This window comes from Ceratotherium simum, chromosome 33 (assembly GCF_057802395.1).
Source record: "Ceratotherium simum simum isolate JZ-2026a chromosome 33, ASM5780239v1, whole genome shotgun sequence".
NCBI lineage: Eukaryota > Metazoa > Chordata > Mammalia > Perissodactyla > Rhinocerotidae > Ceratotherium > Ceratotherium simum.
Window position 1 is genome coordinate 12,904,355 of NC_141932.1, and position 21,778 is coordinate 12,926,132.

A 21,778-nucleotide genomic window follows, 5' to 3' on the forward strand; every position below is an offset into this window, starting at 1 on the left:
CTCTGAGCATAGAATCCAATATTGAAGCCATGCCCACCCTAAAGAGGTTGGACCCTGGCACAGGAATGGCTTTCAGTCCATGGCAGGGGAGCAGGGGAAGCTTCAGCCCACCTTCATTTGAGGGTCGTCGGAGGGGCGAGCTCCAGCCTCCCCTGGCTGCCTGCAGGATGGGCAGAGCCCCGGCTGCCTATACCCTGCTTCCTGTGCCCCAACACGACCTCTCTAGTACCTGCGGACTCAGTCTGTGAAGTCGCCTTCACCGTGGGTGTCTCCTATTTCTTGGTGCTGAGCCACTCAGGGAGTGGGGGGAGCCGGCGCTCCAGTGAGCCACTCGAGTCTGCACCTCCCTGACCTTGTCTGCCTCTCGCCCCCGGGAAGATTAGTGTCCAGGTTACCCCCATGCCGCCACCCCCAGTGGCCTTGCCGCCCCCACAGCCTGCAGGTATAAGACCAGGTAAACACAGTAGGGGAGGCACTGAGGATGGAGATGCTGCAGGTAAGACTGTAGGGCCCCTGGGCACCTTGCAGCTCCCTCCAGCCCACAGTTGGCATGAGTAGGGAGAGTCTTGTGACCTGGTGAAGGAGGCCTCTTTCTCCACGGTGTGGACAGCCAGCAGGCTTCCTGCCAGGAGGAGGGAAGTGGGTAGGACATGGCCTGAGGGGGCCTTCTGAGGTGTTGCGGTTATCTGGGGTCCCTGGGTGACAGGATGGGGGATCAAAGTGGAGGGGTGGGCCCTGATGGAAGATGTCAGCTGGGTCCCTGAATGTGTGTATGTGGGGGCTGGGAGGGTGAGGGCCCAGGGCAGAGGTCTCAGGCTGGCCCTGAGGCACTGGCCTTGTCCCAGGGGCTGCTGCTGTGGCTGCTGCTGAGCGTGGGCGGGGTGTGGGCGTCCAGGGGGCCACTGCGGCCACTGTGCCGGCCCATCAACGCCACCCTGGCGGCCGAGAACGAGGCCTGCCCCGTCTGCATCACCTTCACCACCAGCATCTGTGCCGGCTACTGCCCCAGCATGGTGAGCTGCCCGTGGCGGGTGGGCCAGCCCTGCTGGCCTGAGGATGGGTGCTGCCACCTCTGCTCCAGGTGGATGGCTCAGGGCAGGCCCACAGAAGACGGGAGGTGGCAGCGGGGGTGGAAGGGTGGCCTGCCCCCTGGGGCAGGGGCTGGGGAATTGGAGTCAGAGCTGGGCGTGTGGGGAGAACACAGGGTCCCCTGGACACCTGAGTCTGGGAGCTCTGGGGAGGATCTGGCCCCAGGCAGACACTCATGCCGCCCTCCGCCCCCCCACCTCCCCCCGGCCTCCAGGTGCGGGTGCTGCCGGCTGCCCTGCCGCCCGCACCCCAGCCGGTGTGCACCTACCATGAGCTGCGCTTTGCCTCCATCCGGCTCCCGGGCTGCCCGCCTGGTGTGGACCCGATGGTCTCCTTCCCCGTGGCCCTCAGCTGTCGCTGCGGGCCCTGCCGCCTCAGCAGCTCCGACTGCGGGGGTCCCAGGGCCCAGCCCTTGGCCTGTGACCGGCCCCCACTCCCAGGCCTCCTCTTCCTCTAAGGATCCCCCACCCCAACTTCCCAGGCCCACCTCCACTCCTGGAGCCAGCAGACGCTCCTCCCCTCCCCTCCCCTCCCTATAAAGGCACTCCCCTCCCCTCCCAATAAAGGCATCTCGAACCGTACTCTGGGGTTATCTTTCTTCGGGCTCAGGGTGCATGTGCACGTGTACACACACACACACACACACACACACACGCACACACGATGGGTCCAGTTTCAGAACCATTTTATACAAAGTCACAGTGTCAGAACTCGGGTAGAAAATGGGGGAGGTGGGGTGAGGGTGCCGTCAGCTCAGGAGGTGTCCATGGTTTCGCCTTCTGTGGGAAGAAGGAAGGCCACGTGGTCAGTGTGGCCAGAGGCAGGGCCTGAGCTCTGCAGGCCATCTCAGTGGGGCGGGCGACCCTGGGGGCAGGTGCAGCGGGGGCCACTCACTGAGCTCATTGAAGAGGAAGGCGTCCTGATACTCCTTCATATACTGCGTGGAGCGCGACTCGTCCAGAAAGAGCGAGTAGACCCGCTTGATGTCGTCGACCTGCACCTCTGTGCCCTGTGGGGGGTGGCGAGACCTCAGTGGGGCCCCAGGGTGGGGACTCTGGGGCCAGATCGCCTGGGTTCACATCCTGCCTCCTGGCTATGGGCCCAACTCTCCATCCCTCAGTTTCCTCATCTGTAAAGTGGACTTAACAGCATCAACTTGCAGTCAACATATTTACCAAGCACCTTCTATGTGTCAGGCCGGGAGATACAGAAATAAACCCTAGAGACCAAAGCTCCCTGCCTTTGAAAATGAATGTTCTAGGACTCCATGCAACAACCCACTGAAAGCCGCTGGAGTGGCGGGTCACTCGCTTGCTCCGCCTGGCCCCCCACGGGCTCCCTCAGCCGGCAGACCTTGCGTTTCCGGCAGACCAGGCTGGCGGCGGTGATGAGCTGGATGGCGTAGCGCAGCGAGGTCTCCAGCCCGATGCGCGTCAGCACCGTGTAGGCGTCCTCGCTCATCTCCACGTCCTCCTCCTCACACCTGTGGGCGGGTGGGCGGGGGTCTCAGCCGGGGCTGGGCCTCTGACCACAGCAACCCCACGACCCTTCCCCTGGGCGCTGCTGGACCTCCTGGTGGACATGTGGGGTCTGTGTCCTCAGAATCACAGAACACTGAGCAAGAAGGGCCCCTGAGGCACGGGCTGGGCCTAACCCTGGGCCTCCTGACCCTCCCCCGTCAGGGCTCTTTCCCCAGTCTCAGTCACCAGCACATCCCCTCCCGTCTCCACGAGGCCCCCACCCCCAGATCATAGCCCACTGCTTAGATGCCCAGCCCAGCCCAGCCCTACCTCTTGCAGGCCCAGAAACCTCCCCCTCAGACCTCAGTGTCCCTGTTGACACCACCCCGCCTCACAGGCCCGCAGCCTGGTCCTGCCCCGGAACATGAGGCGGCCCTGCCCGCACCGGATGCGGAGGATCTGCTTTGTGTCCTTCTCGCTGTAAGGAGAGGTGGAGACGATGAGCATTCGGTCCAGCAGGTCGATGGGGATGCCATGGGGGCTCTGGTAGCTGGTGCCCCGGATCCTGGGGAGGAGGGGGAAGGGAGGGCCATCAGGGTGACACTCCCAGAGCCTGGCTCTCCATTCCCTCTACTTGGAAACCCCCACCCACCTGCCACAGCCCACTCACCGGGCCAAATACCACTTAACCTTCAGCTCACGGCTGGCGTCACTGCCTGATTGCACAGCCGTCCCCCCACTGCGTCAATGCCCCGTAGAGCCGGTGGTTTTAGCTAGTTGTCTATGTCGGGGATTAGTGCCTCAAGGTCTCACTCCCCTGCCTGACACAGAGCTCCACAAGGAGGGACTGTGTGGTCCTGTTCCCTGCTGCACCTGGCCCAGCCCACGGCAGACGCTAGGAAATACAGTCACTTCTCATATGCGTGGCAGTTACATTCTAGAAAGTGGGGGCGAACACTCCATTAGCAAATACTGAACCACCGCTCCTGGGGAAATACAGGGTTAGGGTCTTGGGAGCCTTTGGTCACAATATTTTTGCCAACCAACCAACATATAACCTGGTTTACACGTTTCTGTGAAGACGCCCTATTTAATATATAGTACTGACCCATTCACCGTGAACTCAGGGCCAACAGCACGCTAACTGGGGCCTGAACGAAGCCCACCTAACACACGGATTTCCTCTGTAAGGAACATCCTAGCCTTCCTGCGCTTAGGGACGCTGGACAGCTGGGGGCCATTTTAATCATCGAAATCACCAACAAAAAGCATCAAATGTGGCACTAAATAGATCACGAAAAGGACACTTTACAGCACGAGAGCTGAAACAAGAAGGCAGTGTCTCTGTTTGACCTCAGTTAGGGGTGTCCACGTCGGGTGACTCAAATTTTTTGCCACTCTGCAGATGTCCGCGAATGACTGAAAAAGTGTTGCGAATATCAATTTAGAGGTTACAAATATAGTCATGTACTGCATAACGATGTTTCAGTCAACGACGGACCACATATATGACAGTGGTCCCATGAGATTAGTACCATGGACTCTAGGTGTGTAGCAGGCTACACCATCTAGGTTTGTGTAAGTGTACTCTGTGATGTTCGCACAAGCACGAAATCGCCTAACGATGCATTTCTTAGAACGAATCCCTGTTGTTAAGCGACGCCTAACTGTAAATTTTAGCGAGTAAGCAGATTCACAAATACAGCATCTGCCAATAATGAGGAGTGACGGGGTTTGCTGCCTCTCACAGGAGATGCCCCGTGTGCAGACCCCACGCCCCGATCTGCAGCTGCCACAAACGTGCTCTCAGCCCATCTCCTCTAATCCTTAGTCATTTGGAGATCGAATTCCGGCCCTGCCACCTTCTATGTGTGACCTCGGCAAGTCACTGGGCCTTGCTCTCCGCATCTGTAAAGTGGGGCTGAGACAGTATCTGTCTCCTGAGCTGCTTCTGAGGAGCCAAGCAGCTCCCCTGGGAAAGGGGGTGAGCACAGAGCCGGGGAAAAGCTGCCCGCTGTCCCCGCAGCCATGTCCCTTTCTTCCCTGGAGTGGTAACCAGCCCCACCAGCCAGTTTCAGCTGGCATGTGGCTACAGCGCTGGAGATGACCTCCCTCGGCCTCCTGCATGGCCAGCTGTAGCCACACACCCGAGTGGTAGCGGGCAATGGGTCGCAGTGGAGGTGTTGGGTACAGCCTCTGGGCCCCCGACTTCCTTCTCCCTTCTATGGGCTGAAACATAGATGAGGTGGGGAAGAGTGCCAGCTGGGACAACAGGGCACGGGGTGCTGGCGACACTGTAGGGCAGAGGTTCCCAAGCTTTATCAGAGCCTGGTGCCCTTCCTGTCTCAGGAATTTCTCCACAGCATCCTTAGGCCAAAAGAAATACTAAGAGTTCTATTTATTAACTAGTTGCAGTGTCCAACATATGTCACTGTGTCCCTCTCAAAAGCTTAAAATATCCCACAATTCTCTTGTGTGTTTTCTATAGCACCCTAGGGTGCCTCGGCACACAGTTTGGGAACTGTAGCCCTAGGGGTCACAGGAACAATAAAGCAGAAAGAACACGGTCCCTGGACTTCCTTGTGGAGTGGAGTTGCCTACCCACCCCAGACCACCTGCCAACCTTGTTTAAGGGAGAAGTACACCCTCTTGTCTGGGTTATAGCAGCTAAGCCCATCCCCTTCCTAATAATGTGCTCAACAAACGCGCTCCGTTTACCCTGGGGCTATACCCGCCGCCCAGAGCACCCCGTTTTCCCCAGGGGCCCTTGAGGGGGCCAGCAGCCGGCTCACCGGGTGATGCCGCGGTTGGTGGCCATGATGAGGACAGGCGCCATGTCACTCTCCAGGGCCCGGTTGAGGAAGGAGAAGCTCTCAATGTCCAGCATGTGGACCTCGTCAATAAACAGCACCTGGGAGCCATGGGGCATGTGTCAAACCCACCACCTGTGCCCCTCTTTGCCCATCCACTCCCCCCAACACCCTGGCTGTGCCCCAGCTCTCACCCCAGGGATGATCTCCGCCTTGCCCTCCTCACGCCACTCGGCCACCTTGGCATTGATCTGCTCGCGCACCTCTGACTTGATCTCCCCTGTGTCACCTGCAGGAGGCAAGGGTGGCATGGGGGGCGTCAGACAGTAGACAGGGATCCAGGGCCCGAGGGTGGATGAAGGTGGAAAAAGACGGGACACTGAGACAGAGGGCAGAGACACCAAGACTGGAGCGGCAAAGCGACAGGAGAGCCGGGAGGCTGCAACGTCCCCCAAGGGGAGGAACAGAGCCAGAGAACTCAGGAGGGAGAGGGCAGGGACCTGCCCCCATCAGACCACCTGAGAGAGGGCCTCAGATAGCAACGGGGGGGAGGGACGAACCACACTCACAGATGGAGAACAGGTGACAGCACACAGGGACTGAGGAAGTGGGTGCCGTGGTCGTGGGAGGGCCGTACTGGAGGACAGGGGAGGGAGGGAAGCCACAGGAACAGGGTGGGTCTGAGGGAAGCTGCCAGGAGGGGTGAGGGTGGGACGGGGTGGGACGGACGGGCCTCACCTGAGAAGAGAGCCAGGAAGCCCTGGGTGCGGGAGTTGATGACGTCGATCTCATGCAGGGACACAGTGTGCACCACCTCCTTGCGTTTCTGGAGCTCCCCGTCGGGGCACTGCACGAACTTGGTCTATGGGGCCAGGGGTCGGGGGGTGGAGACAAGGGCAGAGCAAAGCATGAAGGTGCGGCCCAAAGGGGCTCCGTCTGGGGGAGAATCTGGGGCTCCCTAGAATGAAGCTGGGAATCCAGACGGGGGTTGAGAAACCCCCGGCCCAAGAAGTAGTCAAGGCCAGGGCATTCAAGAGCGCTGAAAGATATGGGGGTTCCTGAAAGACCTTGGAAACCATGAACAAAGCGCCAAGCTGAGGGGCTCCAGCTGTCCCAGAGGGAACAGGGAAGGACCAGGAGTAGCAGGGACATGGGGTTAGGGTGACAGGACAATCCAGACCCTGTGGGCCATGGGGGTGATGGAGGAGATGGATACATCCAGTGCCCGGAGTGGGGGGCCCCCGAGCCCGGGCCCACCTGGGAACCCATGGCATCGTAGTCACGAGCGCGTGTGAAGGAGCGGCCCAGCTTAGAGATCTTGCCTGTCGCCTTGTCGATGGTGATCACATCCCTGCAGTGGGGGCAGGGTGGTAGTGAGGAAAGGAAGGGGCTGGAGCACCCTGCCCTGGCCGCCCAGTGCGGCCCCCACTGCTCACCCGGCCTGGACCTTGTCCTTGGTCAGGGACTCGATCATCTTGGTGCCCAGATCATAGATAGTCTCCATCTCTGTGGTCTTGAGGGTCAGCTTGCCCACCTTGGAGCCCTGAGAGGGGTGAGAGGCCAGGCAAGGGGCTTAGAGAGGGCCCTGAGGTCTCCCTGGCACAGCTTCAAAACGGTCACGACCCAGGGAAGCTTCTGGGGGTGATGGAGATACGCACCATCCTGACCGTGGTGATGCTTCGAGGGTGCACACGTCAGAACCTAACATTCTGCAAACTTTCAACGTAGGCGGCTTATCGTACGTCAATTGCCCCTTAATAAAGCTTTTACTAAAAACCCAGTAAAAACACAAAATCTAAAAGATAAAGTCTGTAAGAACAACAACACGGGCCTGAGGACCCACGAGATGGCCAAGGGGTCACACGCTAACATTCCTTTTTTATACCCAAATAAAAGGTGTTTCTGTCGACCACAAACCCAGAGAACAGAGCTAAGCTAAACACAGCTAAGAAAACAAAAATGCCATACCCCCTACCAAAACAGGCACAGTCAGCAGCTTCTAGGCTTCTCCCAGCATACCCAGCCGCCTGCTGCTTCCTTCACCTGTTGTCACGGTGAGTGTCCCTTTTATAGGGATGGGTGGCAGGATAAAGGGCTGGGATAGGGGAGGGAGTTAAAAGAAGTTTGGGTTTTAAATTTGTAAAGGGAGGCTGTATCCACGGATTTCTCCTGTAATCAAAATCTAACTTAAAGAACTCTCTTGCAAATAGCTTTCCCTATATTTAAATATTCTCCTACCATTTTTTTTAAACATCAGAATTTAATTCACAATAGATGGGACTAATTTAAGAGGCTGTTAACAGCTATTAAAAGTGCAAGTCGAGGGGCCGGCCCCGTGGCGTAGTGGTTAAGTGTGTGCGCTCTGCTGTTGGTGGCCCGGGTTCGGAGCCCAGGCGCGCACCAACACACCACTTGTCAGGCTACGCTGTGGCGTCATCCCACATAAAGTGGAGGAAGATGGGGACAGATGTTAGCCCAGGGCCAGTCTTCCTCAGCAAAAAGAGGAGGATTGGCATGGATGTTAGCTCAGGGCTGATCTTCCTCACACTACACAAAAAAAGTGCAAGTTGATGTAATTATGCACTTTAAATGTATTTCCATTAAAAATGAGGAGCAAATGAACAATGAGGAGGGTGTCAAGACAAGACAGAGAAACAGAAGGTGACTGTGTGTTAGGTCAATGCGCTTGAAGCACATGGAAGTTTTCTTTTTTTTTTTTTTTTGTGAGGAAGACCAGCCTGAGCTAACATCTGATGCCAATCCTCTTTTTGCCGAAGAAGATTGGCCCCGGGCCAACATCCGTGTCCATCTTCCTCTACTTTATATGAGATGCCGCCTCAGCATGGCTTGACAAGTGGTACGTTGGTGTGCGTCCGGGATCCGAACCTGCGAACCCCAGGCTGCCGCAGCGAAGTGAGAGCACTTAACTGCTACGCCACTGGGCCAGCCCCTGGAAGTTTTCTTTTATTTAGCATTTTATTCGCAGCTGTGACTTAGTATTTATTTATTTATTTATTTTTAATTTTATTTATTTATTTTCCCCCCCAAAAGCCCCAGTAGAAATAGTTGTATGTCATAGCTGCACATCCCTCTAGCTGCTGTATGTGGGACGCGGCCTCAGCATGGCCAGAGAAGCGGTGCGTCAGTACACGCCCGGGATCCGAACCCGGGCCGCCAGCAGTGGAGCGCGCCCACTTAATCGCCAAGCCACGGGGCCGGCCGTGTGACTTAGTATTTAAAAGAGAACTACAAGCAGGGATGAAACTCAAAAACACCATGCCAGGTGAACGAAACCAGACACAAAAAGTCCCATGTTCCAGGATTCCATTTACACAGGATGTCCAGAACAGGCAAGTCCATAGAGACAGAGAGATGAGTGGTTGCTGGGGGCTGAGGGCAGGGAGGGTGACCGCCTACTGGGTACGGGTTTCCTTTGGGGTGATGAAAATGTCCTGGAACTAGACAGAGGTGGTGTTTGCAGAGCCGTGTGAATGGCCTAAATGTCACTAACTGCTCACTTTAAAATGGCTGATGGCTAATTTGATGTTATGTGACTTTACTCAATTAAAAATTGAGAGAGATCTACCAATAAACTGTAACGTAGAGAGAGAGAAGAAGGGGAAACTAGACTATGAAATTTTAAAAACGCGCAGTACAAACTTCAGTGTCTAGGAATGCACAGTGGCTAAGAAACTAAAGACACTCAAAGGAGGGATAACGGGGGAGGGTGGCTACTTCTGTGGAGACTTAGGGGTGTTGTAGAAAGAGGTATGAGGAAGGGGCTTGGGGGGCTGGCAAAGTTCTAGTTTTTTATTTTGATGGTGGTCATAAGGATATTTACTTTATGATCATTTATTAGAAAACATACTTATTTTACATGTTTCTCTGTGCAGGCCTGCCCTGCATAACGATGTTTCGGTCAACAACAGACCACGTAAGCGACAGTGGTCCCCTAAGATTAGCACCATAGAGCCTAGGTGTGTAGGAGGCTCTACTATCTAGGTTTGTGTAAGTACACTCTATGATGTTCACAGAATGACGAAATCGCCTAATGACACATTTCTCAGAACGTAACCCCATCGTTAAGTGACGAATGACTGTTTCTGTTTTATTTTAGAACAAAAAGGTTAAAAGAAATTCTTTGCTTAAAAAAAGGGAGTGAATCACATCTATCACGTAAGCTGGATGGGAAATGCCTTTCAGTACTAAGCTGCATAAATTCCACAGAACAGGTTTTTAAGCCTGTTAGAAATTAACTGTGACAGGGACACAGGGATGGTTCAACATTCGCAAATCAATCAACGTGATACACCACATTAACAAAAGTAGGAGTAAAAACCACATGATCATGGGGCCAGCCCGGTGGCACAAGTGGTTAAGTGTGCGCGCTCTGCTGCGGCAGCCCGGGCTTCGCCAGTTCGGATCCCGGGTGCACACCGATGCACCCCTTGTTCAGGCCATGCTGTGGCAGCGTCCCACATAAAGTGGAGGAAGACAGGCACAGATGTTAGCCCAGGGCCAGTCTTCCTCAGCAAAAAAGAGAGGAGCTTTGGCAGATGTTAGCACAGAGCTGATCTCCTCACAAAAAAACAAACAAAAAAACCACATGATCATCTCAATAGATGCAGAGAAGGCATTTGACAAGATTCAACATGAATTTATGATAAAAACTCTCAACAAAATGGGTATAGAAGGAAAGTATCTCAACATAATAGAGACCATATATGAGAAATCCACAGCAAACATCATACTCAATGGGAAAAACTGAAAGCCATTCCCTTGAGAACAGGAACAAGGCAAGGAGGCCCACTCTCACCACTCTTATTCAACATAGTACTGGAGGTTTTGGCCAGAGCAATTAGGCAAGAAAAAGGAATAAAAGGAATCCAAATAGACAATGAAGAAGTGAAACTCTTGCTGTTTGCAGACGACATGATTTATGTATAGAAAACCCTAAAGAATCCATTGGAAAACTATTAGAAACAATCAACAACTACAGTAAAGTTGCAGGGTAAGAAATCAACCTACAAAAATCAGTTGCATTTCTTTCTTTCTTTTTTTTTTGTGAGGAAGATCAGCCCTGAGCCAACATCCATGCCAATCTTCCTCTTTTTGCCGAGGAAGGCTGGCCCTGGGCTAACATCTGTGCCTATCTTCCTCCACTTTATATGGGACGTCGCCACAGCATGGCCTGAACAAGGGGTGCCTTGGTGTGCACCCGGGATCCAAACCCAGGCTGCCAGCAGCGGAGTGAGCGCACTTAACCACTACACGCCATGGGGCCAGCCCTCAGTTGCATTTCTATACGCTAATAACGAACTAACAGAAAGGGAACTCAAAAAGACAATCTCATTTACAATCACAACAAAAAGAATCAAATATATAGGAATAAATTTAACCAAGGAGGTGAAAGACCTCTATAATGAAAACTATAAGATGATATTGAAAGAAATCGATGAAGGCATAAACAAATGGAAAAACATCCCATGCACATGGATTGGAAGAATAAACAGTTAAAATGTCTATATTACCTAAAGCAATCTACAGATTCAATGCAGTCCCAATCAGAATCCCAATGACATTCTTCACGGAAATAGAAAAAAGAATACTAAAATTCATAGGGGGCAACAAAAGACCCCAAACAGCTAAAGCAATCCTGAGAAAAAACAAACCTGGAGGCGTCACAATCCCTGACTTCAAAACATACTACAAAGCAATAGTAATCAAAACAGCATGGTACTGGTACAAAAACAGACACACAGATCAATGGAACAGAATTGAAAGCCCAGAAATAAAACCACACACCTACGGACAGCTAATCTTCAACAAAGGAGCTAAGAACATATAGTGGAGAAAGGAAAGTCTCTTCAACAAATGGTGCTGGGAAACCAGACAGCCACATGCAAAAGAACGAAAGTGGACCATCTGCTTTCGCCATACACAAAAATTAACTCAAAATGGATCCAAGACCTGAAGGTGAGACCTGAAACTATAAAACTCCTGGAAGAAAATATACACTATTTGTCATTGGTCATAAAGGGACCTTTTCATATTCCGTGTCTACTCAGACAAGAGAAATGAAAGAAAAAATAAACAAGTGAGGCTTCATCAGGCTAAAGAGCTTCTGCAAGGCAAATAAAACCAGGATCAAAATGAAAAGACAACCCACTAGCAGGGAGAAAATATCTGCAAATCATATATCCGACAAGGGGTTAATCTCCATAATATATAAAGAATTCACACAACTGAACAACAAAGAAACAAACAACCTGATCAAAAAATGGGCAGAGGATGTGAACAGACATTTTTCCAAGGAAGATATACAGATGGCCAATAGGCACAGGAAAAGATGTTCAACATCACTAATCATCAGGGAAATGAAAATCAAAACTACACTAAGATATCACCTTACACCCATTAGAATGGCTATAATCACCAAGACAAAAAACAACAAATGTTGGAGAGAATGTGGAGAAACAGGAACCCTCATTCACTGCTGGTGGGAATGCAAACTGGTGCAGCCTCTATGGAAAGCAGTATGGAGATTCCTCAAAAAAATAAAAATAGAAATACCATACGACCCAGCTATCCCACTATTGGGCATCTATCCAATGAACCTGAAATCAACAATCCAAAGAGGCTTATGCACTGCTAGGTTCATTGCAGCATTATTCACTATAGCCAAGACGTGGAAGTAACCTAAGTGTCCCTTGACTGATGAATGGATAAAGAAGATGTGGTATATATATACAATGGAACACTACTCAGCCATAAAAAAGACAAAATCGTCCCATTTGCAACAACCTGGATGGACCTGGAGGGTATTATGTTAAGTGAAATAAGTCAGAGAAAGACAAACACTGCGTGATTTCACTCATATGTGGAATATAAACTAACACAAGGACAGAGAGAACAGTTTGGTGGTTACCAGGGGCAAGGGGGTTGGCCGGGGGCATAAAGGGGGAAGGGATGCATGTATACAGTGACTGACGAACAATAATGTACAACTAAAATTTCACAATGTTATAAACTATTATGACACCAATAAAAAAATTAAAAAAAAAAGATTTAACTGTGAAAAACTTCCAGACCTTCTCTGTCATTTCACTACTTGGTTTTAACTGCTCAAGGTGTCTCCCACAAATGGATAAACCCCCTGACGTAGGCACAAAAATGGCTCCAGGGCCGGCCCCGTGGCTTGGTGGTTAAATGCGCGTGCTCCGACGCTGGTGGCCCGGGTTCGGATCCCGGGCGCGCACCGAGGCAACACTTCTCCGTCCATCTTGAGGCTGAGTCCCACATACAGCAACTAGAAGGATGTGCAGCTATGACATACAACTATCTACTGGGGCTTTGGGGGGAAAAAATAAATAAATAAAATCTTTAAAAAAAAAAAAAAAAAAATGGCTCCAATCTTCAGTTGGAATAGTCCATGGGATTCTGACCTCAGTATGGACCCAACACCCCCACCCTCCAGCCCTGGAGGTGGCCTAGACTCAGGAGCAGACTCACCGTCCCTGTCGCTGGTCGATCGATCTGGATCTCCACCACCTCGCCTTCGATGATCTCGGTCTCCTCCCTAGCCAGAGAGTAGACCTGAGGAGAAAGTCTGATGCCTGGGCCTCGGGAATTGCTAACTCCCATGAGCCTTTGGGCACAGGACAGCCGGCCAAGGCCGGGGGCCGTCTCAAGGCTGCTGGCAGCTGGCACCATCCCCTGTGCTGGGTCCCATGCTTACTTGATGCGGACACCGATGGAGCGCCGGAAGGCCTGCGTCAGCGCCTCTGTCTTGCTCATCTCCAGGGAGAAGATCTCGCTGCCTGCGATGGCTGTGAACGGGGTGTCAGGGCCCAGGGCCTGCGCCATGCCTGGGGAGGAGGCGGTCTGGGTAGGTGGGGGCGGCCCTGGTGCCAGGTCCCCAACACCCACTCTGCATCAAACCAGCTCTTCCCCTTCCTCAGGAAGGAGAGTACAGGAGAGGGGCTTACTGCCGTGGGGCAGACAGGGAGATAAGGAGAAAGCCAGGGACAGCGGGCTGCCCAGGGAGGCCTGGATTAGAAGCCAACACTGCCCGGAGGGCAAACTTTATGACCCTATAATCTCGCCAAGCCTACCTCCCCACCTCTAAGAGCTGTTTAGCCTCAGGGCTTGGGGGTGCCCAGCATGGGTAGAGGCCAAGGGGCTGAAAGGGCAGTTAAGAGTGATGGCTCTGGAGCCAGACTGCCTGGGTTCGAATCCCAGCTCCACCACTTAGCGCCGCGTGATCGTGAGAAGTCTCAGCTGCTCCCGAGCCCGTCTGCCCCTCTGTGCAATGGGGCAATAACAGAGCAAGTGCTGGCACAGGATGGCACCCTGTACAGAAGGGATTATGGGGGCAGGTGTGCATGCACTAGTGCTCAGCCGAGACCCTGTCACGTGGCCCAGAGCCAGCACAGGGACGGACCCTCCCTACGGCCTGGGACCTGGGCTTGGCTGGTGGACAGCAGGGTTGTTCCTGCAATCGCTCCAAGCACCGAGCCCCTCTCCCAGCCCCTTCCCAAGGGCTCCGCCCAGCTCTGAGCCAAGACTCCCAGACAGGAGGCCACTGAACCCTCGTGCCCAGCGTGAGGTGGGTTTCTTCCTTTTCAGATGTGGCCACCCCCTGCGCCCGCATACCCTGCTCCCTGCTGTCTGTTGCGGAGACAGCCAGACATCCTGCAAGTCTTCACTCGGGGACTGACTTACCTGGGAAGTCTTTCCTGACAACTTCCACCCCCGCATTAGGGTCAGGAGCCTCCCCTGTCCATTATAGCATACATCATCCTCCAAGGGACCGTGTCCCCAACCACCTCCCCCACACCAGAAACCCCTTACAGTCAGGGCTTCGGTCTTACTCATCTAAGTGTCCCCAGTGTCTGGTCCAGGGCCCGGCTCACCAGGGCACCCGAATGAGTGTGCTTTCTCTTAACTGAAGACCTGGTCGTTACCCCACTTCTCACTGCCTGGCCCCATAGCCTGAGCACAAAGGTGGGAGTGAGTGGAAAGAGACGGGGGTCAAGGAAAGCTTCACCAAGGAAGAGATGCCTGAGTAGGGTTTTGAAGGATGGATAGGAGTTCAACAAGGAGGATGAAAGACAGTTGTGAGTAAAAAGATCTTAAATTGCTAGTGGACTGCAAGAGACTCAATGCCCGCCTTCCCCTTCTTCCTTAATTCCAGAACCCCCATTTATTAAGATAGCAATGGTCCAAATTAGAATATAAAAAGGTTTTAATGTCTCAGCCTCCCTTGCAGCAGTGACCACATGATTAAGCTCTAGTCAACAAAATATAAGCAAAAGTGTGTGGGAGTCCCAAGACAGCTGCTTAAAGGGAGCTATGTGTAAAGGGAGGAAGGTATATGCTCACTGCAATTCCTCCTTCTCCTTCCTCCCACATGGAGTATGGGTGGGACGGCTGGCGCTTAGGCAACCCTCTTGGAACACGAGGTGACCCTGAGATGGAAGCAAGTGCAGAAGACGTTGAGGCAGGAAAGCAGAAGACTTCATGGAACTTTCAACAAGCCCTAATTGGCCTATGTTCAGATTCTTCTACATCAGAGAATAAACCCTGAGTGTTTAAGCCACTGCCATTTGGGGTTGTCTGTTAAACATAGCTGAATCTGACCCTGACTTACTGGGGAGGGATTATCTGGCAGAGAGAGCAGAAGGGCTCCTGCCTGGAGAGGTCTCTTACCCATGGCGATGGCTGTCTTCCCAGTACCCGGCTGGCCAGCGATGAGGACTGCCCGCCCGGCGATCTTCCCTTCCCGGATCATCTCCAGCACCACGCCAGCTGCCCGCCGGGCTGCCAGCTGCCCCACCATGCCCTGGGAAGCCTGCGGGGTGGGAGGTGAGAGAGCACACAGGGTGACTTCCTACTGGGCTACCACGGCGCTTCCCCCACCTCCTGGCTAGTGAGATGAAGGAGGACGCTGTTGGCTGGGACTTCGGGAAAAAGCTAAAAAAGCCTTTTTCACCCCATTTTAAGACAAATAAAACTCTACGTGTGGCTGACTTTTACAAATATGTAGCCAAAGGTCTGGGAGATCATAACACAGTCCCCACAGTCCCCAGGGCCCTGGGTACCCTCTGCCCGAGGCCTCCATGGAGCAGCCTTCCCCCTCCTCCCCCCTTGCTCTACCTGCCGCGGCTCCAACGCGTCGTCCAGCCCCAGTCCCCGGATGTGGGAGTGAGCGCCTGTGTGGGGGAAAAAAACAGAAGACGTGGTTAGTGGCCAGCTCGTGGCAATGTGTGGCTGGAGGTGAGGTGCTTCCCCTCCAAGCTCTGTTTTCCTCTTTGGTCAAATGGGGGGCCTGAATCTCCCCCTCATCAGGGGGATGGCTGGACACGGTAACTGCTCAGTAAACTGGTGCTGCCCTTAGGACCCATCACCGCAGGACCAACCCACTGAGACCTGGTTAACCACATAACCAGATCAGGAACTAACCACGAGGGCTAATGATCATAATTACTTTGTGTTTATGGCCTGAGAGGGCTTGCAGGTTCTAATTTTGTTCCACGTAACCCTGAGAAACCAGAGTCCCAGCTATTATCACCCTGGAGTGCTTCTGGGGTTCAACAACCACCCCAGGCCCTCACCGACATCGATGCAAGGAGGGAGCTCAGAGAGGTTAGGTCCTTTGCCCACGACCACACAGCCAGTGAGAGGTAAAGACTCAGGATTTCTTTCTTTTTTTTTTTTTTTGTGAGGAAGATCAGCCCTGAGCTAACATTCATGCCCATCCTCCTCTTTTTGCTGAGGAAGACTGGCCCTGGGCTAACATCTGTGCCCATTCTCTTCCACTTTATATGGGACGCCGCCACAGAGTGGCCTGACAAGCGGTGCATCGGTGCAGGCCCAGGATCCGAACCCAGGCCGCCAGCAGCAGAGCGCGCGCACTTAACCACTATGCCATGGGGCCGGCCCCAAGACTCAGGATTTCAATGCTTTACACTAAGACCAGGGCTGGGCAAACCACAGTCTCGGGGCCAGCCACTTGTTTTTGAAAATAAAGTTTTATTGGCACACAGCCACGCCCACTCACATACTGTGTGTGGCTGCTTCTGCAAAGCACCAGCAGAAGTGAATATTTTCGACAGGGAAAAGATTGATAATCTGGCCCTTTAAGAAAAGATCTGTTGACCCCGGACTAGATTGTGAGCACCCTGAGGGCAGGTACTGGGTGCAGCCAGTGTATACCAGGTCCCCAGCTGCAGCAGTGTCTGGTCTTTCACAGCTGAGACAGTGCTGGCATCTACACATGAAGTGTTTTTTTTTTTTTTTTTTTTTTGTGAGGAGATCAGCCCTGTGCTAACATCCGCCAATCCTCCTCTTTTTTTGCTGAGGAAGACGGCCCTGGGCTAACATCTGTGCCCATCTTCCTCCACTTTATATGGGACGCCACCACAGCATGGCTTGCCAAGCAGTGCGTCGGTGCGCGCCCGGGATCCGAACCAGCGAACCCCGGGCCGCCGCAGCGGAGCGCGCGCACTTAACCACTTGCGCCACCGGGCCGGCCCACGTGAAGTGTTTTATGCAGACTACCTTATGGAATCTTTTCTCAGCCAGTGAAGTGAACTATCCTAGCTCCATTTTGCAGATAAGGAAACGGAGGCACAGAGAGCAACTAGCCCCTCGCAACATGGCTTGGAAGTGGCACCCATCAGTATGCTTCCAGAACCCACGCTCACAGCCACAAGCTCTTTACTGCCTCTCTTGGAAGCACTGAATGAATGAATGTGAATGAATGAGTGTAGTCTCCTCCCTGCAAGTTAAGCTCCTTGTGAAGGCCGCATCCTGCTGGTCCCATGACACCCCAACTTCCTGCTTCTGGATTCACAGCACACTCGCTGTGTGAGCTGGGACCAGTGGCTTGACTGCTCTGAGTCTCGGTTTCCTCAGCTAAAAATGGGACGACAGTCACAATATGCACCTTGTGGGACTACTGGAAGGATTCAATGGGATGCAAACTCATGCATTCAATGGTCATGTGTTGAAGCGTCTCCTCTGCCAGGTCCTGTGCTGGGGACACAGCTGGAAATGAGCCAGACCCGGTCCCTGCCCTCAGGGACCTAATGCCCTGGTGTGGGCTGGGTGTACTGGACATTCAGTTCTGGGCCAACCTCAGCAAGCACTCAGCAAATATCCACTTTTAGGATTTCCAAGCAGGATGCTGGTACACCCAGGAGCCCAACCAGGGTAGCCAAGCCAGCGGCAGAGCAGCCTGGGGCTGGGGCCCGGCATGGTCTCCCATGCACCATCTGACCCCGTTCTGGAACTCAGGATCCTCCCCAACCAGACAGGAGGATGGTGTGCAGGCTGCCTCCCTCTCTCCCGGGGGGTCCTGGGCACAGGGGAGGCAGGGTTGGTCCCGTTCCTGATCCACACTCACTCACCGATACGCTCGATCCTCGTCACATCGCGGATCTCTGGGACCTTGGTTGTGGCTGCCTGGGGGTGGAGGAAGACGCATCAGAAGAGCCCTTGTGGTCCCTTGTGGTCACCAACTCCTCCTCTGTCCCTCCCGCCCACCTCCCATTAGACAGTCCTTTCCACTCCTTCTCCCCACAGGCAGGCTGACAGCCCAAACAACCATCACTCCCACCCATCTCGGTTGTCACCAACTAATGCTGGTTGGTTGAGTCCCAGGAAGACAAGGACCGTGTCTGTCTTGTTGACAGCCCCGTCCCCAGGGCCTAGCACATATTTGGTGCCCAATATCTGGCAAAGGAAGAAGTCCTCCCTGCCCCCCATAACCGTAAGCACAGAACCAACGCAAAGCAGGCATGACGCTCACGTGGTCTGGCCCCTGCTGACGTCCCAGTTCCCCTAGCACAGCGCTGTCCCACCTCTGTCACTAGGCCTTTGCACGTGCAGATCCCTGAGTTCAGCCTGTTCTCCCAGCCCCCATCAATGAATTAAGTTTTTTTTTCTTTTCTTTTTGTGAGGAAGATCAGCCCTGAGCTAACATCCATGCTAATCCTCCTCTTTTTGCTGAGGAAGACCGGCTCTGAGCTAACATCTATTGCCAATCCTCCTCTTTTTTTTTCCCCCAAAGCCCCAGTAGATAGCTGTATGTCATAGTTGCACATCCTTCTAGTTGCTGTGTGTGGGACGCGGCCTCAGCATGGCCGGAGAAGCGGTACGTCGGTGCGTGCCCGGGATCCGAACCCAGGCCGCCAGTAGTGGAGCGCACGCACTTAACCGCTAAGCCATGGGGCTGGCCCTCCCCTCACTGAATTAGACCCAGCGTCGCTCACTAAGGAAGGCCTTCACCGTCCTTCACCCTTGCTGGCCTACTTCCAGGGTCTCCGGAGGTCCAGACAGAAGGAAGGGCCTCCCTTGGGAGCCCGATGTCCCTGTGTAATCTCACGTTCAGGAGGGAGACTGTTGGACGAACGTTCTCAGCTCGAGGGGATGTGAGTTCCACAAAGGGCACGGCCCACATCTCTCTTGTTCACTCTGGGACCCAATGTTTGGGTTTGAATGAATGATGTACTGAAATGCTGGGTTCACTCAACAAGCTGATACTGAGGCCTCCTGTGTCCCAAGTTCTCTGAAGAGAGGAGCCGGCCATCATCCCTTCTCATATGGGGAGAGAGATGAGTAAACACCACCTGGGACAATCTGAGGACCTCCCAGGAGGTCCACACGAATGTTCACGGCATTATTCATAATAGCCAAAAGGTGGAAACAACATAAAATGTCCATCAACGGATAAATCGATAAACAAAATGTGGTCTGTCCATACAATGGAATATCATTCAGCCATAAAAAGGAACGCAGTTCTGATAGATGCTAAAAAACGGATGGCCCTTGAAAATATTATGCTAAGTGAAAGAAGCCAGACACCAAAGGTTGCATACTGTATGATACCATTTATATGAAATGTCCAGAAGAGGCAAATCCATTAAGACAGAAAGTACATTAGCGGTTGCCTTGGGTTAGGGGGGATGGGGGGATTGAAGGATGACAGCTAAAAAGGTACGGGGTTTCTTTGTAAAGTGATGAAAATGTTCTAAAATCAACTGAGAGAATGGTTGCACAATTCTGTGAATGTACTAAAAGCCATTGAACTGTACCCTTTAAAGGGGTAAATTGTATGGTATGCGAATTATATCTCAATAAAGCTGTTAAACAAAATCTGGGTGGTGGGTCCTTGAGTGTCTTTTAGATTCTCTTCTGACACTTTGGAGTATTTCAAAATTTCTAACAAGGAAAGGTACACCTAAGGAGCCAGCACGCTGACCCAGCCCCCTGGCCACCTGCCCCACCCTTCCTCCTTCCCCCAGGTCCCCTTCTTCCACCAGAATGAGAGGAGATGCAGACATCCAACCCAGTGGAAGGAAGTCTCCTCTCTCTGGAACCAAGCGTTTGGATTTCCTGGCCACCACACGGTCACAAGCGTCCTTCTTTGCTGTTTGAGACCCCTCCCACCTACTCTCTCCTCATAGGAGGCTGGAACCCAACAGCACTGGACACTGCCCACAAACCAGAAGACTGAGAACATACTCCACACACCCCTACACAGCTTACTCGAGGCAAAAAACTAGACATGGATCCAGGAATCCCAACGCTTAGCAATCCCAACGTCAATGGACCTGTCTCCGACAAGGCCTTTCCTTTCATCATAAGCCTCTCCTACCCCTTGCTGCCCTCTGACCACCCCTCAAGGCAACAGAGGTCATTTTAAAACTCAGCACCCACCATCCCCTCATACTCCCAATACTTCACCCGTGCCCATGGGATGGGTCTCAGGAGTGTGGACACCGCTCTTCTCTCTTCTGCTTCCCTATTCACCCTCTTTGCCAGGGTAGCAGCAAAAGACTCAAATTTCACGGCCCCAGGCACCAGTAACTCTCACCTCCACCGTTCCCCCATCTGCACTGGGGTCACCATGGGAACCGAGGCATCTGGAAGCCCAGTCCAACCCCCAAACTAAGGCCACATCCCTTCCTCATTCAGATGTTTCTCAAGCAAGTACTTGGTGCCAGGCCCAATGTACCTGGTCTTTGCTTTACGGAGTTCACACGCACTCATTCATTCAAACACTCAAGTAATAACTTATTGAAATTTTTAAAAAAAAATTTTTATTTATTTTCTTTTTTACCCCCAAAGCCCCAGTAGATAGTTGTATGTCACAGCTGCACATCCTTCTAGTTGGTGTATTTGGGACGCGGCCTCAGCATGGCCTGAGAAGCGGTGTGTTGGTACGCGCCCAGGATCCGAACCCGGGCCGCCAGTAGCGGAACGCGCGCACTCAACCGCTAAGCCACGGGGCCGGCCCATCAAGTAATAACTTATCGAGCATCCACACTAAGCATGCCCCGTATGAGGTGCTGGAAATATGAAAATGGCCAAAACAATCCCACGACAAGATCCCAAGCCTTTGGACTCCTAGTCCTTTGCTCCTCCCCACTAACCCCTTCTGAATTCTCAACACGCTCTCTTTTGGTTCAAGACTCACTAAGCGACTCTACGATCTCAACCACACAAGATAGGTCCCCGCCTGCGCTTCTCCCCGTACTCAGGTGCCATTCACACCATCAACAGCCCAAGGCTCCCGGATGGCTGGGAGCCCAAAACACTACAACCCTCATCAGATTTTAGGACAAACGACTGCAGAACCAGCCGTTGACTGCGCCCAGAGGATTGGAAGTTGGAGTGCCTATAGCATGACGGGGTCAGATCTGACCACTGACACCGTAAATATCCACTCAAACCCGGAATCTGGGATACCATCCCCTTTTCTCCTCCCCCAGACCCAGGAATCCAGACCCCAAGCCCTCCTCTCTCGGACCCAGGAGTCCAGGCCCCCGGCCCCTCCTCCCTCGGACTCAGGAGTGCCGGTCCCCTCCTCAGCCCTCCGCACGCCAGCACTCACCACGGTTGCCATGATGCTCACCAACCGCCAATATCCTAGCGGAAACGGAAATGCGCTAGGAACGAGGCGTTCTGGCCCCTCTAGACTGCCAGGTCCTCCAAAGATCTCGGTGTTTCCTCATAAATATGCAAACTCTCCTTGTGGGGGCGTGGCGTCACTTTTTAGGCCCCGCCCACCCGCCGGGGCTGAGCTGGAAGACGGGTGCCCGGAACTCCTGGGTCTGTTCCCAACGCCTTCTGGCTCCTCCTCCTTTTACCCAGGCCTCCTTGCTGAGGCCGATTGCAAAATTCTTAACACTTTGGGGAACCACACGTCCCTCACGCTGCCTTTCTTCCTTATTCCATCCTCTTCCCTCCTCCCACCCCCATTTTGGGACCTCAAGCTTTGGATTGACGGAGCTGAAGGCCAATCAGCTAGCGTAGCGACAAGCCCCGCCCCCTAGAGCTCGCAGGGACCGCTAAGGCTGTGGCGGGGCAGAGCAAACCCTATCCTGTCCACCAATCAGGAGACGCGGGCGC

The 21,778-nt window shown here is 53.3% G+C and overlaps 2 protein-coding genes across 2 annotated transcripts; one reads left to right on the forward strand and one right to left on the reverse strand.

Moving 5' to 3' along the window:
* The first annotated feature begins 727 nt into the window (after window positions 1–727).
* Window positions 728–1,638, forward strand: LHB (luteinizing hormone subunit beta). The gene is given in 3 exon segments (XM_087421396.1): window positions 728–780; window positions 783–1,013; window positions 1,304–1,638. Coding segments are annotated over 3 exon segments (516 nt in total). The 5' UTR covers window positions 728–738; the 3' UTR covers window positions 1,547–1,638.
* A 119-nt stretch (window positions 1,639–1,757) lies between these two features.
* On the reverse strand, window positions 1,758–21,475 carry RUVBL2 (RuvB like AAA ATPase 2). Its single transcript, XM_004440253.2, has 15 exons — window positions 21,261–21,475; window positions 17,773–17,827; window positions 15,518–15,573; window positions 15,071–15,212; window positions 13,098–13,227; window positions 12,872–12,938; window positions 6,796–6,902; window positions 6,617–6,710; window positions 6,098–6,221; window positions 5,554–5,648; window positions 5,342–5,460; window positions 2,995–3,114; window positions 2,443–2,572; window positions 1,984–2,098; window positions 1,758–1,868 (listed from the first exon to the last, which is right to left on the reverse strand). The coding sequence occupies exons 1-15, from the start codon at window positions 21,270–21,272 to the stop codon at window positions 1,843–1,845; spliced, it is 1,392 nt and encodes a 463-aa protein (XP_004440310.1). The 5' UTR covers window positions 21,273–21,475; the 3' UTR covers window positions 1,758–1,842.
* Window positions 21,476–21,778: the final 303 nt, after the last annotated feature.

Excerpts from the sequence above, each read along its gene's own strand:
- RUVBL2 (XM_004440253.2), bottom strand. Across the intron at positions 6,903-12,871 it reads ATCGACCAGCGACAGGGACG|GGCTCCAAGGTGGGCAAGCT; the intron begins GTGAGTCTGCTC and ends CACCCCTCTCAG. Across the intron at positions 6,222-6,616 it reads ACGATGCCATGGGTTCCCAG|ACCAAGTTCGTGCAGTGCCC; the intron begins GTGGGCCCGGGC and ends CTGGCCCCATAG.